Source organism: Sarcophilus harrisii, chromosome 5 (genome assembly GCF_902635505.1).
Source record: "Sarcophilus harrisii chromosome 5, mSarHar1.11, whole genome shotgun sequence".
NCBI lineage: Eukaryota > Metazoa > Chordata > Mammalia > Dasyuromorphia > Dasyuridae > Sarcophilus > Sarcophilus harrisii.
In genome coordinates this window covers 60,685,418-60,704,392 of record NC_045430.1, presented here as the reverse complement: position 1 = coordinate 60,704,392, position 18,975 = coordinate 60,685,418, and the positions used below count along the sequence as shown (strand labels likewise).

The window sequence follows — 18,975 nt, the reverse complement described above, 5'->3', positions numbered from 1 at the left end:
TAAGCAAGTCCTTGCTATTGCTCCCCACTCATCCCCATCCCTGGTCTTTTGGATTTGAAGGTTTTGAGAGGAGAGGGGAGATGTCTGTTGGTAATGAGAGGATCTTGTCTGCCAGACCCTTCAGAGGGAGTAGTTCAGTTCAGTTGTAAAGGCAAAGCTTTAGGACTGTGTCCAGGGAGGGATTAGAAGGTTGGAGGCAGGGGGCGTCAGTTAGACCCTGGGGACTTGACTTCCTGGGGTTGGATGTTGTAATCATGTTCACAGATATTTGGTCAGTCCCTCCTGTCGCTTGTGGTGTTTCTCTGTCAGCCACCTCCCCACTCCCATACCTCCCTCCTGACATACGGGTGCATGCAAACACATACACAGACACACACACAGACACACACACACACACACAGAGCAGCTCTCTGTCTGGGAGTCCTGGGACAACTGATGGGATTCAGGAGGTGGGAGGGAAAGTAGGAGGAGTGAAGTTGGAGTGGTGTTTTCTTCCCAGGCCCCCTTTCTTTTGGCTTTCTTGCAAGCCAGAAGTTTCCTGAGTGCCTGTCCCAGGACCCGATGGACCAAGGCTGAGCTGACCACAGGAACCTGGAGTTGGGACTGAGGTGAGATGGAGGACTTGGGACTTGTCATCGACTTTGAAAGCTGCCTTCAGAAAGGATTTTTCTCAACTAGAGGAAATTTAACTGAGCTTTAAGATCCTCAACTAGAAAGTAGTCATGGGATGGGAGGAAAGGAGGACGGAGTAGGGGATCCTTCCTCCAAGATACACTAAGAGCAAAGACAGGATCTAGTTTTAGAGGAATCTTGACATGGAAATGTCATTTTCCCTTATTGCAGTCTCACTATCTGGATTTCTAAATACATAGATATGTTTGGACAGGGAAGACTAAGAGTATAGAGATTGCTAAAGGAAGTAGGTGGACATATCCCCTAGGAAAAGGGGGACAGGAACAGGATGGGATGGACAACAAAGGAGAGATAAGGAGAAGAGAGCATTAGGAAGAGATAGCAGGTGAGGTAAAAGACTGGCTGGCTAGTGTAGTGGGGGTAGGGGAGGTGGACTACAATAAAACCAGGTTATTGAGATGAGATGTAGCGAGAGGTATTTCTCTCCATTCTGTATTAGCTGTGACAGCAACATGCTTCTCCAAGAAAGAGAAAGTTAATTGGGCTCTGAGATGACTGAGGAGGGGATGTACAAAAATGCACGTGTCTCCTGGTTGGGAACAGTTGACCAGGGATAGAATGAGAGAATGAAGGAGGGGGGAAGGTAGCATAGGTACAAACTTGCCCACTGGGTGTGAAGGACAGACTAGGTGGACAGAGGCCCTCAGGTTTTGGTGTTGTGAACACAGGTATGTGTGTGCAGAAGGACGTGACCAGGAACGACAAGAGTGAGTGAGTGAGTGTGTGTGTGTGTGTGTGTGTGTGTGTGTTTGTGTGTGGAAACAGGCATTGGTATGTGGGTGTGGAGACTGGGCAGGGCCTCAGAGAACAGGGAGTGGATCATCCCTGGAACCTTCAGTGAGTGGGCACTCAGAGAGTGGACATTGCCCAAATGCATGGGGAGGTGAGGGAGCAAATGATTTTCTCCTGCCTGGGGCAGGGTACAGAGGGATATTTCAGCCTTGGAACCAGAATCTGACTTCTGCACTTGGGAAGGTGGCTGGGAAATTGTGGACTTTACTAGTTCTGTTACAACTTTTGCAGAGCCCAGCGTGGGATTGAGCTTCTGTCTTCGTAGACAAACTGAGCAGGTTTCTCCCTCCTCCTTATCCCTTCCTATTCTCCTCTTCCTTCCCCTATGCCAGACTTCATCCCTTAGAGGACATGGGTGGATGGCTTGGAGAGGTGATACTAGGATTACAGGGCATGGAGATATCTCCAGAAATGAATATTTTGCCTATGGGAGGTATAGATCCTAAACTATTCACAGAGATTTGGAGAAATGGGCTCTTTTTCCTGCTTATTATAGTCCAGGAAAGAAAAGGTTCTTCCCTTGATAGTTTCTTCTTATATTTAAATACTACTTCTTTTCAGAAGAACTTACTTGAATTAGCCTAAATCTGTTTTTATATCTTAAGCTATTTTCCACATTGGCATTGTACAAAAGTGGTTCTGAGTTAGCTTCTTTCTCTTACCTATCTTTGTCCCTTCCCCTTTGATCTGTATTGGCCTGTCTCTGCTTTTTTTGGACCTCTTTTCTTCCTTAGGCCAGGGCCCACATTACTTTCCATTTTGTTCTGAGGCCCTGCTCCCTTTTTTCCCATTGCCCTTATCACAAACTTCTAATCCAGAGTTTCTTAACCTGGGATCTTTGAACTTAAATTTTTTTTGTTAGTGTACTTCAATCTAATTGGTTTCCTTTGTAATTATATATGTTTTCTTTTATGTATTTAAAAATTATTCTGAGAAGAAAATTATTCAAAAGTTTTGACTGCTAAAGGGGTCCATGACCAAAAATGGTGAAGAATCTCTGATTTAGTCCAAATTCCAATTTTGGAGAAAAGTAGACTTCAGGGATAGGGAAGCTTTCTTTTTTTTCATAATTATAACGTTTTATTGACAGAACCCATGCTAGGGTAATTTTTTACAACATTATCTCTTGCACTCACTTCTGTTCCCACTTTTCCCCTCCCTTCCTCCACCCCCTCCCCCAGATGGCAAGCAGTTGATAGGGAAGCTTTTATCTGGGCTACTCTTCTTGGGGAATGGATTGGACTTGGGACTTCCAATGGCTGCCCTAACCTGAGGATTATCAAAAACAAAGATCATAATAATAGCTTCTTGTATTTATATACTACTTTCATTTTATCTTCACAACACTCATCGGGGGTAGTGGTAGGGTGGGACTTATCCTTCCATTTCACAGATAGGAAAATAGAGGCTTAAATAGAGGCTCAAATAGGTGTCAATTATTAAGCCCCTGCTATGGCCAGGCCCTCCTCTAAGTACCAGGGATACAAATATTAAAAATAAAAGTCACTTCTCACATGAAGAATGCCTTCTAATGGGAAAGAATGACATGTATACACAAAATTGAATATAAAATATGTACAAATAGCTACAATATACATAAGGTCATGGAATGAGTTTAAACTCACATTTCTTGACTCAGCGTAGGACACTTTCCACTGAGGCAATAGTTTTATGTTCACTTGAAAAAAAATGTCTGATGGAGGCAATGTGGTACATTGGCTCTGGAGTCAGAGAAAATAAATTCAAATCTCAGCTCTTAAAATCTCTGTGTGGTTTTGGGCAAATCAATCAATCTCCCTGGGGCTCAGTTTACTCATCAGTAAAAAAAAAATGGGGTTGAACTAGATACAGTATCTAGGCTCCTTCCAGCTCTTCTCTATGGTTCTATAACCAATACATCCTCCTCCCTATCAATCTCAGAGTCAAAGGTGAGGGCACATTTAGAGAATCTGATGAAGGCTGAGTGGATGTGGTAATGCTAATAACTGATTTTTATCTAATGCTTTGAAGTTTACAAAGTACTTTGTTCAAGATGACAGAAAGTGGTTAGAGCAAGTATAATTATTTTCATGTTACAGATTAGGAAATTATCTCAGAGAGGTTAAGTGACTTTTGAATTATGTTGCTACAGGCAAGCTTTCTTGATCCAAGATTCCATATGATTCGGGAGAGTGAGTCCTTAAGACTTGGAAGTATCTCATGATTGCTCATCTTTCAGCAAATCCTTCTTTCCCTTTTTCCCCTTCATCCGGTAGTCCAGGAAAAAAAAGACACCAGGAAGTCCCATCCCTTCTTTTTCCTGTCACCACATCCTTCCCCTATGATCCGAGTATTCTGAGGGAGCCTCTGAATCTTACTTATTACTATAATTTCACACCTGGCATGCTTTATCATTCCTGTTATAACCTGCACCCTCCAAGTCACCTTCAAAATTTTCCATAACCTCAGGTGGCCCTGGCCCACACCCTTCTAATTGACTTAAACTTGGGCTGTTGCCTGGGCTAAAGAGACCGACAAACAAGCAGATTCTTCCCTAATAAAAAGAATCCCTTGTATTTACTAGTCCAGAGCCTTAGAGAAGCACAGACCATTTTATAGACATGCTCTCTTTGATTTTTCTACCACCCCCAGATGGTTGTGGAGGGGAGGGCGCAACAAAAAGCAAAAGTAGGAATTGTTCTCCCTTCTCTCTGGTTGGAAGGAGGATAGCAGGAATGACTGAAGGATAGAACAGTATATAGATATGTGTGTGTGTGTGTGTATGTGTGTATGTGTGAATATGTGTGTGTATGTATATATATATATACATACATACATATATATGTATGTATGTATTAATAAATTCAGATAGATCTAAATATAGATATAAGTATGCATCTATATTGATATCTATCTGTATCTCTCTATATTTGTATTTATATCTATGTGTATCTATCTCTACTTGGTAAAGATTTCTTTTTGCTTAGACTGAGAGATCGAATTTTAGGCACAAAATTATGACACTTTAACAAAAGCTCTCACCCCACTTCAAGTGCTCCATGATCTGATGGAGCAATGTCAGTGATAACAATTATAACTTCACCTTTCTTTGGTGGTTTTGGATTTATGAAATGTTTTTCTTGTAAGAACCTTGTGAAATTACAGAGCAAGTATAATTATTTCCATTTTACAGACAAGACACTAAGGCTTAGATTCAGTAATTTGCCCATCTCACTCTGAAGACCAGGATCTGAATTAAGGAATTCTGGTTGCAGAAGCAGGGTATCCTTCACCATGGTGCAGCAGAATGATATGACCCTAGAGATTTGTGGGCAATTATTCTCGAGGCTCAGGCAGATAACATGCTTGCTCTAAGAAGAAAGGGAAAGGGAGCAGCAATGACCTCAAAGACCCCCCCTGGAAAACTGCATGGTATTTGGGTGATTTGTTCTTCTTGCTGTGGGTAGGTGGTCCTGTCCTGCGGGCCAGTCACATCATAGTGGGATGCCCTTCTGGGTGAAGACTTCCGCTCTGCCCCCCAACTTTCTTCCCCTTCTCCAACACAGTGGGGGGACCAGGGAAGGCACAGGGATGGGTGAAACAGAACCTGACATTTCTTCGAAAGCCATCTTTCTCCCTCCTGAGATTCATCAGGACAAAATGAGTTTAACCCCTGTTCCACAAGACTGTGGAGTTCTTCAAGTGGAGGCTGGCGGACCATTTGTCTGGCATGCTGTAGAGGGGACTCTCGCTCAGGTAGGGTTGGACTGGAGGACCTCTCAGATCCCTTTCACCCCTTATGTTCCCTGATTCTTTGATGGCTTTATCCTAATTCTTCGCCTCTCCCCTTCCCCCAACCTTCTCTTCTGGCTTTGTCTATGGGCTCCACCTTCTGCTGTCCTCCCAATCAGATGCCCAGACTAAGATGGCTCCCCTGTTTACCCTGTGAAAAATCATTAACCTTGGCATGAGAATGAGCACATGGCTGGTGGGAGTGGAGGGATGCACTCACCTCTGCCCTTCTTGCTCGTTGACCTCTCATCACCCATGGAATCATTTGATCCTTTTTCCAACCAGGGAGCTAAGCAAACTAGGCCACTGACTAAGGCAGTTTAGACCCAGGTCTTCAAGGGAAAGCTAGTGCTGGTGAAAGGTGTTGGCAGAAATCAGAGTCCCTGGTTGAGAATGGAGAGCCCTACTTCCTAATCCTTATCTGTTCTTGATATGCTGTGTGACATGAGCAAGCTGCTCTTTGGACCTCAACTTCTCCTCCTGAGAAGTGGGAACAGTGCTGGTCCCTTATTGATCCTCCCCGGGTAGTGAGAGTCAACTATGGCAATAATTGCTAGATGCTTTGGAGGCTTGAGGATAAAAGTTCTGTAGAACCTCCCAAGATAGGAACAGAGCAAATGCTGTTGAGGGGGAGAGTTGAAGCTAGTTACTTAAATTCAACAGATAGTTATTATAGAATCACAGAACATATGTGCTGGAAGGGACATTAGAGATGACTTAATCCAACCCCCTCATCTTACAGATGAGAAAACTGAGGTCCCCAGAGAAGGGAAAAGTTACATTCAAGGTCACACAGTGAGTTATAACCTTTATATGGAAATCAATCCTAAATGCTGGGGATACAGACAAAATGGCATAGATTCTATCCTCAAAAAAATTTAAAATTGTCTCTTCTTTCTCCTCTCAGGCTTTGTGGCTTCTTCCTCTCTCCTATTTCCTCGGCATTGTTCTAGTGCAATGGATGGTAAAGTGGTGATCCAGGAGGATGGTCCCCCCGTGGTTTCTTGGGGCCCTGAAGGAGAAGAGAAAGAGGAGGAGGAGAATATCGGAGATCGTGGCCAATGGACTAATAAGATGGAATTTGTGTTGTCGGTGGCTGGAGAGATCATTGGCTTAGGCAATGTTTGGAGGTTCCCATATCTTTGCTATAAGAATGGAGGTGGTGAGTTCACTGTGAGGTAGGCGGGATGAGGGTGGGAAATCCATGAGAAATGTTGCTTTGAAAACCTGATGTGACTTCCCTGATGTCCTTCTCTCACAGCTAAGTGACCCTCTGTACCTACTTGACTCTTGATGCCTCTAGAAAAGTAAAAATGGAAATACAAAGTAGGGTCAAAGATTTGGAGGTAGAGACAGTGGTAGGAGGTGACAGAATTTGAGGGTTGAATCACCAAACCATACTCAAAAGGAATCCCAGAAGGAAAGTCTGTTTTCTTTTGAAGAACTCCAAGGAGGAGTAACTTTTGTTGGACATCAGCTATTATGTTATATATTAGGCTAAGCTTAAAGACCCACCTATGAGAGACATTGTATCCCCCGAGAAGGGGAAGTTGAGAACACCAGGAGGAGAGAAAGATCAGTGGAGTAACAAGATGTAAATTGCCTTAGCTTCATATTTCCTTGTGTCCATTCGTCCCACTGATGCTGTATTTGTGAAAACATGCACTCCTAGTTTGAGTTTTGTAACACTGTTGTTACTACTTCACTTTAGTAAATACTTTTGCTTTGAAAAATATATATCAGATTAAACATCCCCACCAAGACCACATGAGAGGGGAGACAGAGGTTAAGAAAATGGGATCAGAGGTCAAAAGGAATGGAGACCTTTTTGAATTAATAGATTCATAAATTGATTTAACACCGAAAAGAACCATAGGAATAATCTGGATTCAGAATTAGAGGACTTAAATTCAAATCCTCTCTGTTATTTACTTCTTCTTGTTCAGTCATTTCAATTGAATCTGACTCTCTGTAACCCCATTTAAATTTTACTTGCAAAGATACCGGAGTTGTTTGCCATTTCCTTTTCTAGCTCATTTTACAGATAAGGAAACTGAGGCAAACTGGGTTAAATGACTTGCCCTGAGTCACACAGCTAGTAAGTACATGAGGCCAGATATTTTTAAAAAAATAACATTTTATTTCCTCCAATTACATGTAAAAATAATTTTCAACCTTTGCTTTTTAAACTAAAGTCAGATTTGAACTCATAAAGTTTTCCCGATTTCAGATTTTGCATTCTATCCACTATGCCAGTCAGGTGCTCCTGATCCTTACTCTCCATGTTATAGTAGGCAAATTACTGAACAGCCTTTGGTTTGCTCATCTGAAAAGAGAGGACTATACCAAATAATGTCTGAAATCCCTTCCAGTTCTAAGCCTTATGAGTTCACTTGGGACCCTATTTTATAGGAAAGATAAGGAAACAGACCCAGACAAGTGAAATTACTTGCTCAATGTTACAGAGAAGTCAAGGTTTCTTAGCCTTTTTAGAGCATTTTCACTATACTATAACTACTCCTATCTTTCACTTTTCTTATATTTCCTAATTTTTTTTTGGGGGGGGGAGTAGAGAAGGAAGAAGAATGGGGAAGAAGGGGAGGTAGAGGAAGAGAAAGCTTCTGATTGCCCAGGGTGTTACTGTTTTTTTGTTTTTTGTTTTTAATTTAATAGCCTTTTATTTACAGGATATATGCATGGGTAACTTTACAGCATTAACAATTGCCAAACCTCTTGTTCCAATTTTTCACCTCTTACCCCCCACCCCCTCCCCCAGATGGCAGGATGACCAGTAGATGTTAAGTACATTAAAATATAAATTAGATACACAATAAGTATACATGACCAAAACGTTATTTTGCTGTACAAAAAGAATCGGACTCTGAAATATTGTACAATTAGCTTGTGAAGGAAATAAAAAATGCAGGTGGGCATAAATATAGGGATTGGGAATTCAATGTAATGGTTTTTAGTCATCTCCCAGAGTTCTTTTTCTGGGTATAGCTAGTTCAGTTCATTACTGCTCCATTAGAAATGATTTGGTTGATCTCGTTGCTGAGGATGACCAGGTCCATCAGAACTGGTCATCATATAGTATTGTTGTTGAAACATATAATGATCTCCTGGTCCTGCTCATTTCACTCAGCATCAGTTCGTGTAAGTCTCTCCAGGCCTTTCTGAAATCATCCTGTTGGTCATTTCTTACAGAACAGTAATATTCCATAATATTCATATACCACAATTTATTCAGCCATTCTCCAACTGATGGACATCCATTCAGTTTCCAGTTTCTAGCCACTACAAAAAGGGCTGCCACAAACATTCGTGCACATACAGGTCCCAGGGTGTTACTGTTGCAGTGAAGAGTGCATGCTGGAGGGAATCAACCAGTGAACCAATCAATGATTTATTAAGTGTCTGCCATCTGCTAGGAACTGTGTTGGGTATTGGGGATACAAGTACAAAATATGAAACAATCTCTTCCCATAAGGAACTTATATTCAATTGAGGGAGATTAGTTCACATATATTAAGTCTGTGCACTAAAAATATGAAGTTAATAAATACAAACCTATTTAAAGTAGTTAGCTATAATATGGTTTGGAAGAGAGGACACTAGCTATTGGGAGAGAAGGAAACACTTGATGGATAAGTTGATGCCTGAGGAATAAGAGGGATCCTGTGATAAAAGCAAGGAGGGAGTTCATTCCAGGCATGTGTGATGGCCATTACAAAGGTACAGAAGCTGGCAGATGGGGTCCTTGAGGAATAAAGAGAAGGTTAATCCATGGTATCAGAGAGTGCAGGAGAAACTAGCATCCACTGAGGCTGGAGAGATAGGTTGTAACCCAGATTGCAAAGAGTTCCAGAAGTTCAACAGAGAAATTTCTGTTTTATCCTAGAGGCAATAAGAAGCTCCTGGAGTTGGTTCAGTAGAATTAAATGATCATATTTGTGCTTAAGGGGAGAGAGAGAGAGAGAGAGAGAGAGAGAGAGAGAGGGAGAGAGACTGAGAGACACAGAGAGAGACAGAGAGAGAGAGAGACAATGAGAGAGACAGAGAGAGAGAGACAATGAGAGAGACAGAGAGACAGAGACAGAGACAGAGACAGAGACAGAGAGAGAAAGAATAGTGATCTTGTGCCAGGCTCAGTACTCCCACCTAATCTATACACATCTTTCCCCTATACACATCTGCCTATCCAAAACCCTCTCCCAACTTTCGACTTTTCGTCCTGCTCACTGCCTCTGTACATGAAAGGATAGGTTTACTGAACGTCCACTATGCTCTTAGGTTTGGTCCCTGCTCCCCTTCTTCTCACACTCAACCTAAATGTCTCCTTGGAACTATGATGGGCTAGTTAATGGAGTCTGCAAGAAATCTGGCCATATTTTCTTCCTTAAACTCTCTGCTTGAAGAGCAGGTGAGTTTTATTAAAAAAAAAAAAACAAAACTCTTAACTTATGTTCCATAGTCTGTCAGAAGTAGTTATAGCTGTCTTACCTATCTCCAAATATCTATCTAGGCAAATGTCTAAATGCCTATCTTCAGGGGATCCGGTCCTTGCTGTATTTAAAAGTATAAAACTTAGAGGTTACTTTGCAGGGCACAGGACAACTGATCAATTGCCTTGGGGTGGGTGAATGGTGGAGAGGAGATGGACACTGTCTTCTATCCTCCTGGGTCTTACAAACTCTCTTACCTTAAAGCTATTTAAATTTTCTTAACCTGATGGTTTTATTAGCATTATGTTTACTTAAAAATAATTCACCTTATCTTTGTGGAAAACAAAAACAGTGGTCTAAAGACAGTCTTAGTCTTGTTTAGATCAATTCTGGTGCCTAGAATGCTCAGAAATCTCATCCCTTAACAGATGCAGGTCCTGTTCACTCAGTGCTTAAGACTGATCTGAAATCTCAGTTCTTAATCCATCTCCTGAAATGGTGATTTATCCCACCCCTGAAATGTACTCTTTCTTTATGCTTGCCTCTTAGAATCCCTAAGACTCAGCTCAAGAACTATCTCCACAGGAAGCCTCTCCTCCAGCTGCAAGACAGTAACCTTTTCCCCAAATTGTCTTGTATTAATTTTGTAGATACTTTTATATAATTACACCGGTAGATTATAAACTCTTTAGGGTAGGGATTATTTCACTTTTGTCTTTGTATCTCTGTTGCCTAATGTAGTGACTTGAACGTAGAAAGTGATTAATAAGTTCTTGTTAATAGACTAATTAATATTTGTCTGATGTTTCTTTGGTCTAGCTTTATGATGATTGATTTGATAGCTTGGATTTACAAGCCTATACCAAATTCATGCCTACTTGAAGTCCATGGCACTCCAGGATTTCTTCCCACGAGCAGAAAATCCTCTCTAAGGGGACCTCTGTCTCGATGATTAATATAGAAGAGGGCTGGTGGCTTATGCGTATGGGGGAGGAGGAAGAGCAAGAGCAAGAGTGGAATGATGGGAAGGTATTTATATGAAAAAAAAAAGATGAGGGAAGGAGAAGGGTGAAAAAAAGCTATAGAAGGCAGTATTGCCTGAAGTTTTGGCTCTTTTTTCCTTCCACAGGTGCCTTTTTTATCCCTTATTTCATCTTCTTCTTCACCTGTGGTATCCCAGTTTTCTTCCTGGAGACAGCACTGGGTCAATATACCAGCCAGGGCAGCATAACAGCCTGGAAAAAGATCTGTCCTCTCTTTGAGGGTGAGTACCAGTCTCTCCCGATACTTTATCACCTTTCCTCTCATCTCTTCTTTAGTTCTTCTGTCCTCTCTTTTTACAGCTTCCCCCATTCTCTTTTGACCTTTCGTCCAGCTCACTACCTCTATACATGAAAGGATAGGTTTACTGAATGTTCACCATGCTTTTAGATGTGGTCCCTGCTCCCCTTTTTCTCATACTCTGCCTAAATGTCTCCCTGGGATCATGATGGGTCAATTAATGGAGTCTGAAAGAAATCTGGCCATATTCTCTTCCTTAAACTATCTGCCTGAAGAGCAGGTGGGTTTTATTTTTAAAAAATATTGTTATCACTTGTTTTTATACCAGCCACATTTCTAAATATATCTCTTCTTTCTAGTAACACAGATAAAGTAGGAAAACAAATAATTTTGCAAAACAAACCAATGCATCCAAGAAATCTGATAATACATATGTACGTACATACTTATATATATGTTTGCATAGATGTATGTATACATGTATATACACACATCCTTTGTAAAGAAAGAAGAGAGATGTATTATCTTCTTTGGGACTTTTGTTCTTTCAAAGTGGAGAGGGGTTTTCTCCAAGTGGCAGTTCTTGGGATGCAAATTTGACCGTGGCTGAGTGACCCTGGCCAAGCCTTTTAATCTTGTTTGCCTCAGTTTCCTCATCTGTAAAGTAAGCTGGAGAAGGAAATGGCAAATGTCTTGTGGGACATTCCAACCCTGTTTTTCTAACCTTAATGTCCCCACCATAGAGACAATGAGAATTTCAATTAAGGATATGTAAGATAAGCAGATGTCCAGGGTGCAATAAAATCCCCAAGAGGATTAAGAGTTAGAAAGTGACCCTAGAATATTATTTTTCATGTAAACCAACTAGTCCTTAGAGAGATTGAGTGACACAAGGCTATCTAAGTATTAAGGTGCAAAACCAGGCTTGGAATCCAAATATTCTTTCTACTATAACATGCTGTCTCTATAACATACAAAATGGAACAAGGGTATTTTTTTCTCAGTAGTATTTTATTTTTCCAATTATATGTAAAGTAATTTGCAACATTCATTTTTTGTAAGATTTTGAATTTCAAAATTCCTTCCTCTTTCTCTTATCTTTCTCCTCTCCAAGGCAGTAAGCAATCTGATATGGATTATATGTGTACAATCATTTTAAACATATTTCCATATTTGCCATGTTGTGAAAGAAAAATCAGATCAAAAGGGAAAAAAATCAAGAGAAAGAAAAAGCAAAGAAACAAACAAAAGATGAAAATAGTATGCTTTAATCTGCATTCAGTTCCATAATTTTCCATCCAAATGCTGATGGCATTTTCCACCCGTATTGGTATTGTTTTGGACCACCATATTGCTGAGAAGAGCTAAGTTGATCATCACATAATCTTGCTGTTGCTAGGTACAATGGTCTCCTGTTTCCGTTCATTTCACTTAGCATCAGTTCATGATAGTCTTTCCAGGATTTTCTGAAATCAGCCTGCTCATCAGTTCACATAATTAGAACGATAATATCCCATCATATTCATATACCATAACTTATTCAGCCATTCCCCAATTGATGGACATCCACTCATTTTCCAGTCCTTTGCTGCTTCAAACATTTTTGCACATATGGATCCTTTCCCATCTTTTATGATCTCTTTGGGATACAGATCCAATAGTGACACTGATGGATCAAAGAGTATGCATAATTTTATAGCCCACAAAGGAACATTTTAATGACTTTTCATAAATGCAAATATCTCTAGTACCTGAAAATTATGCTCTCCATTGAATGAATAAAAAAGCATTTATTAAATTTCCACTGTGTGTAAAGCACTGTGTTAAGCACTAGAAATAGAGATGAAAAAAAGGACAGTTTCTGCTTTTAAGGAGTTCACATTCTAATGGAGAAAAAGACCATGCATACAAGGTGTTCCAAAAGTCTTAATTCAGTTCTAAATGACAGATCTCCCTGCCTCAGCACCTTTAGAAGGATATTGCTCTTCTCAGTTAATAAATGAAGAAATTGAGGCAGAAAAGTGTCAAGGGGCTTGCTCAAGGTCATACATCTAGGTCAGATTTGAGCTTAGATCTTGACTCCAGATCCAATACCCCTAGATGCCTCTAAAATGTCTACAATGTTGTAGAAATTATAGAAGTGAGAATAAATAAATAGGAGCCACCTAGTATAGGAGACTTTTTTTTTCTTAAAAAAGTACAGCTGATAAAAAGATTAGAGATAAAGGACAAAAACCAGGGATGGTAGGATCAAATAAAGACTTCTTAAGTAAGGGGGAAGGGTGCCATGAATAGAACACCAGTCTGGAAGTCAGGAGGGCCTGAATTCAAATGTGACCTCAGATCTTTAGTACCTGTGTGGCCCTGAGCAAATCTTTTAACCCTATGTACTTCCATTTCCTCATCTGTAAAATGAATTTCAGAAGGAAATGGCAAATTGTCCCAATATCTTTGCCAAGAAAGCCCCAAATGGCGTCATGGAGAATTGGACATGAATGAAATGACTCAACAACCACACAGATTAGGTGGCCTAGGCTTGTTTGCAGGCAGTCAGGAAGGAAAGCACTAGTCGACAGGGAAAGATTGAAGATAGAAAGAGAAGGGATGACATACTTTTGCTTCTCAAGTGGTTCAAAGATACAGATGTACCTCTCATCCTCATCCCTTCACACAAACATCTTCAGTGTCTCTTCAAATACTGAGTCCAGCCCTTTCCTCCCTCCCTTCTAAGCAGGCAGGGAAAAACCCAGGTGAATACTTCCCTCTCATGCCTTGTTTACAGGGTTGATATCCTGCCAAGGGGCACTAATGTCCATAGTGAGGGTTCAGAAGTACACAACCATGGACGGACACACACAGAAGCTCATTGCTTTGCTCACACTCACTTCCCTTCCCCACCCCCTTTTACTCCCTTTGTTTGATCAAGTTCTGAATGTCTCAGAACAGGATGTTCCTAAGGGTAAGCATGTATCCGAGAGGATAAAAAGATGTTTGTCCATAGGTGTACACATATGCATGTGCATTGAAAATCTTTTTAGCCTGGGATACCTTCACTTTCCCCATGGACCACCCGGACTTCAGCCATCCATTCTCTCTTTTCCCATGATTCCAATTTTCTTCAAATCTCTCTTCTCCCACCTCAAATGTGGTTGATCTTGGGTCAAAACTCACTTGGACCCTCTGATGTAAATGGTATTTGCATCTTATTTTTATTAATAGGCCCCAGTTTCACCAGAGGACCAGAAGTCCAATTTAAAGCAAAATTCAAGAAAAGTCTTCTTGAAGGGGGGGAATCCAAGTCAATTAGAAAAGACAGTCAGGGAGTTGAAAATGGAATAACCTCTCAAGTACATGTTTACTTTTACTTTTGTGTAACAACAAACATTAAACAATCCCTTGAGTTAATATTCACTCCCGATTCCATAATTAAAGTTTCCAGGAAACATATGCTGAGTGCTCTAAAAGTACTGGATTGTCCAGAGGAGTTATGGTCATGGTAAGAGAGTACACTCTATAGTCCCACCTACAAACTGAGTTTCACTCAAGTTTTCTTCACCTTCCTCTGTGGGAGCAATGTTCTTTGTTTTATGCTTTGATACTGCTGTGAAACCAAGGAAGCACTTTATATCCTAGAATTAAATATTGGTTGAAATAAATAAAATGTGAATACTTACATGATCTATTTGCATATTTGTTAATGCATTTGCAGATAATTACCATGTAACAATGGACTTGGATTCAGGGGACCTGATTTTGAATTCTACCTCCAACCTTAATTTCCTTATCTATAAAATGGGTATAATATCACTAATATTTACTTTCACACAATTGTGAGATTCAAGGAGTTAATTTGGTAAAACACTTTGTGTGGAGTTAATGTATGGAAAATTCAATATATATGTCAATGATTATTGTTAATTTTTTTTTGTTTCAACCTCATCTGTAGTCAAATTGTTTATTTGGGACTGTAAGTTCGTAACTTATTTGAGGGCAGGGGCCATGGCAAGCCATGTGTTATAATGGAAAGAACATTGGTTTTAGATTCAAGAACCTGGATTTGACTCTCTGGCTTCCTCTTCCTGGGTTAATTCCCCTATCTGAGCCTCAGTTTTCTCCTTTTTTTTTTTTTTTTTTTTTTTAATACAGATGATATTTTTGCATAAAGTACTGAGTAAAACTTACATAGAAATGCTATTTGCCAATATTGTATCTGTCTGGTTTTTCTTTGATTCCTACTAGTATTCTGCTATACAGAGAGGGGAGATTGTGCTTATGTATTTCCTGACAATGATGGGTATCTCTCTACTCTTCTTCCTCAATTCCCTGATTGTGGCAGGTATTGGTATTGCTTCTGTGGTCATTGAAGCCTATCTAAATGTCTACTACATCATTATCCTTGCCTGGGCTCTCTTCTACCTGTTCAGTTCTTTCACCTCACAGCTGCCTTGGACAACTTGTACCAATTTCTGGAATACAGGTATGTATTAGGCCATCTTGGAGAAGGCGGTATTCTTTGTGATTGAGCCTCTGGGTCCCAAATGTAGGATGGAAAGTCTAGGGTACAGGAGTTGGGCAACTCTCAGTCCTTTAAGATGCTAAGGGAATGGCATAGCATGATGGAGAGGTTATTAGGAGTGGAGCCAAAAGAACTTTGTTCTGGTCCTGGTTCTATTGACTGGTTCACTATTATTTAGTGTTTCTGAGCCTCAATCTTATCACCTGTAAAATGGGACTAGTGACCCTTTCCTTCCTCACCCAGTGTAGAATGATCAAGTTTGCTGAAGTTCAGAAGTTGGGAGAATGGGGAGACAACATTTTAAAAGACTAGACTATAATTATGTATTGTGTCGATGGGTTGGAAAAATAAGTGGTCACAAAAATAACAGTACTGGAAAGGGAAACATAGGTCATTCTCCAAATTCTAACTGAAAAAGAATATATATAAACATACTCAACAAGGGATAATCCAGTTTCTGTCTGTGGATCTTTGCCTCCTAAGACAACCTGTTCCATTTTAGGGAAGCTGTAATAATTAATTAAGAAGTTTGCTTATTCCCCCTCCTTGTCTCCCTCCCTCACCTAACTAAGCCTAAATGGCCTTTTTGCAACCTGTACCCATTGCTTCTATCTATGCCTTCTAGAGTCAAGCAAAACAGGTCTAAAACCTCTTCCACATGGAAGACCTTCAAATATTTAAAGAAAATAATAAGCCAAGAGGTTCCTAAGGACAGGCCTGGAGCAGATCACAGGAGAGGTCAAACAGACTCCATTGACATAATGTAGGAAGCCAAGACTAGGTGCTTTAAGAAACAATGGGCTTGGATGTTACTTCTGGGCTGATTTCTATTGGAGGACTTGGGAGTGGGGACTCAAAGGTACTAGAGCAATAATGAGAGGCAGGAGGAAATATTTGCCCCATCTCATCCTTAGCTAAGAGATCTCTACAAAGATAAGTTTTCCCTTCTATAAAATGGGGTTGGACTAACTAATCTCTAAAATTTTTTTCAGGTTCAACTTAATGATTACATAACTATATCATTTACAATTTTTGTCTTTTGCAGAATACTGTGTGGATTTTCTGAATTGTTCAGGCTCAAGTAGTCCAGAGTTATCTGAAAATAGCACCTCACCAGTCATCGAGTTCTGGGAGTAGGTAGTTTGGGACCTTCTCTCCACATGTCACTCAAAGAATCCAGATGTTTGATCTGGGAGGTAGAAGAGGGGAAGGGGGGGAAGTTAAAGAATTCTTGTGCATTTTTCTTGACACATGTTCACACCTCTTCTCCCCCATTCCCACACTCCACCCCATTCCCTCCACTCCAGACCAAACAGGCAGTATATGGTGTGATCAAAAGTACCAGACAAGAACTTAGGACCTGGGTCTCTGATATTAACTCACTGTGTGACTTTAGGTCAATCACTCACTGGGCTTTGGTGTTCTCATCCATCCAACAAGGTGGCAGGACTGGAGGATCTCTTAGGTCCCTTAATGCCCAGAATGGTTGTAGGAGGATGGAAGGATACCAAAGCTGAGGGGAGGGGTCTGTCATAAAAGTCAGAGGTCAGGTAGACAGAGTCACTTTCACCTTTCCCAATTTTTTTTCTGATGGCTGTTAGGAAGAGAGTTCTGGGCATCACCACGGGCATCCATGACCTAGGGAACCTGCGATGGGAGCTGGCCCTATGCCTCCTGCTTGCGTGGATTGTGTGCTATTTCTGCATCTGGAAGGGAATTAAGACCACAGGAAAGGTAAGAAACCATGGTCTTTACTCCTTCCTCCCTGCCACTATTCACTCTTCTCATATTGGCAGGACGTTAAAAAAACAAGTATCGAAAAGAATAGACACCTACAGAAAATGGGGTCATTCTCAGAGGCTTTTAAAGTTTAGAACTAAACAAGGAATAGAATGAAAAAATGACACCACATTAATGCTTTTTTGAGGAGTGAATATGCAAAATGTAATATTATAACAATAAGAAATTAGGATTTTCTATGAGCATCCTTCCCCATATCTTTGTCTTCCTCCCCCAGCAAAAGACAAAGAATTGAGGGAGGACTGAAAACTGTTTTAAGTCAGGATCTCCTTCCTCCCATAGATAGAGCACTGAATCTGGAGTTAGAAAATCCTGAGTTCAAATCCATCCTCAGATACTTAGTAGCTGTGTACCTAGAACAAGTTGATTAACCTGTTTGCCTCAGTTTCTTCAACTTTAAATGGAGCTAATGATAGGACTTACTCTGAAGGTTGTTGCGAGGATACAATGAAATAGGAAAAACAGCTGCTCCCCATCCCCAGCCCCTCTGTGTTTTCAGAACTGAATCAGGAGCAGTATGCACTCACATGGGCAAAGCCTTAGGATGACAGACCACTAGACAGCTTCCAGAGGCTTAGGCCACCAATGTTGCCTCCCTGCCAGCCCTGGAAAAGTACAGAAAGTGAAAATACCCTCACAGCTCACTGGGCAAATGCCTGATCTGTTTCTGGGAAAGTCCCAGCCTAATCAGGGGCATCTTGGGAACAGCTGAGCTAGAAAGAGTGTTGATATTAGAGTTTTAAAAGCAGGCATTGAAGCGTTTGATGATGGAGATTCTCTCTACCTACCAACTGCCAGAGCCTTACCTTGGCAGCTGTGATCCATAGAATGAGATTCACTGAAATGGGTGAGAAAAAATCCCATATGTCCAGTGCTGTTCACATGTCTTTAAGATATATCAGAATGGGTTTCACCTGCAAAGAATGGGTAGGATCAGATCTGCCTGAGAATCAGAATAGTAGGGGAGTCAGAATGTTTTAGTAATGCTACAATAATGGAATTAAATTAAATCAGAAGATCTAGATTCAAATTCTGGGCTGGCTTCTTGGAGTTAAGTGAGCCTGAACAAGCTTTTCAGGAATTAAAGCCTCAAATTCACAAAACTTAGAGATGGAAGAGACTTAGAGAATCTGTAGTCCAGGATTCTTAACATTTTTTGGCAGCAGCAAAGTGAAAGACTGGACTATGTAATTTCTCAGGTCTCATTCAGCTCTTACATTGTGATTACTTTTTCAATATTCCATTGAGTATGAGATCTGTGATCTCATTAATGTGAACATCACCTCTATTTGTTCAGTTGTGTCCAATTCTTTGTGACTTAATATTAGGTTTTTTTTTTTTTGGCAAAGATGCTGAAATAGTTTGTCATTTCCTTCTCTGGTTCATTTTGCAGATGAGGAAACTGAGGCAAGCAGCATTAAGTGACTTGCCCAGATTTACACAGCTAATAAAGTGCCTAAGACCACATTTGAACTCACAAAAGATAAGTCATCCTGACTCCAGGCACAATACTCTAACCACTGCATCACTTAGCTTTCCATTCACTTCACTGGTCTAGCTCAAAACTCATCCATAATTCTTTATTCCTTGTGATCTTTGCCCATGTTCTTCCATAGATATCACACAGAAGATGTACTGAGAATAATAAAGGTCTTCCTCAAAAACTACAATAATATG

General features: G+C 40.5%; 1 protein-coding gene across 3 annotated transcripts in view; it reads left to right on the top strand.

Moving 5' to 3' along the window:
- Positions 1-247: 247 nt before the first annotated feature.
- SLC6A12 (solute carrier family 6 member 12) overlaps positions 248-18,975 on the top strand; it is a 42,901-nt gene continuing 24,173 nt past the window's right edge. Inside the window, exons 1-6 of one of the 3 annotated variants that reach the window (XM_023504622.2) lie at positions 248-608; positions 6,164-6,418; positions 10,831-10,965; positions 15,319-15,459; positions 16,544-16,631; positions 17,100-17,232. In XM_023504622.2, coding sequence (XP_023360390.1) covers positions 6,214-6,418; positions 10,831-10,965; positions 15,319-15,459; positions 16,544-16,631; positions 17,100-17,232 — 702 coding nt within the window. In that variant the 5' untranslated portion in view covers positions 248-608; positions 6,164-6,213. Of the gene's footprint in view, positions 609-1,462; positions 1,764-4,402; positions 5,221-6,163; positions 6,419-10,830; positions 10,966-15,318; positions 15,460-16,543; positions 16,632-17,099; positions 17,233-18,975 lie in introns of those variants that run through there. The other 2 variants (XM_023504620.2, XM_003771313.4) reach the window with 2 other exon arrangements.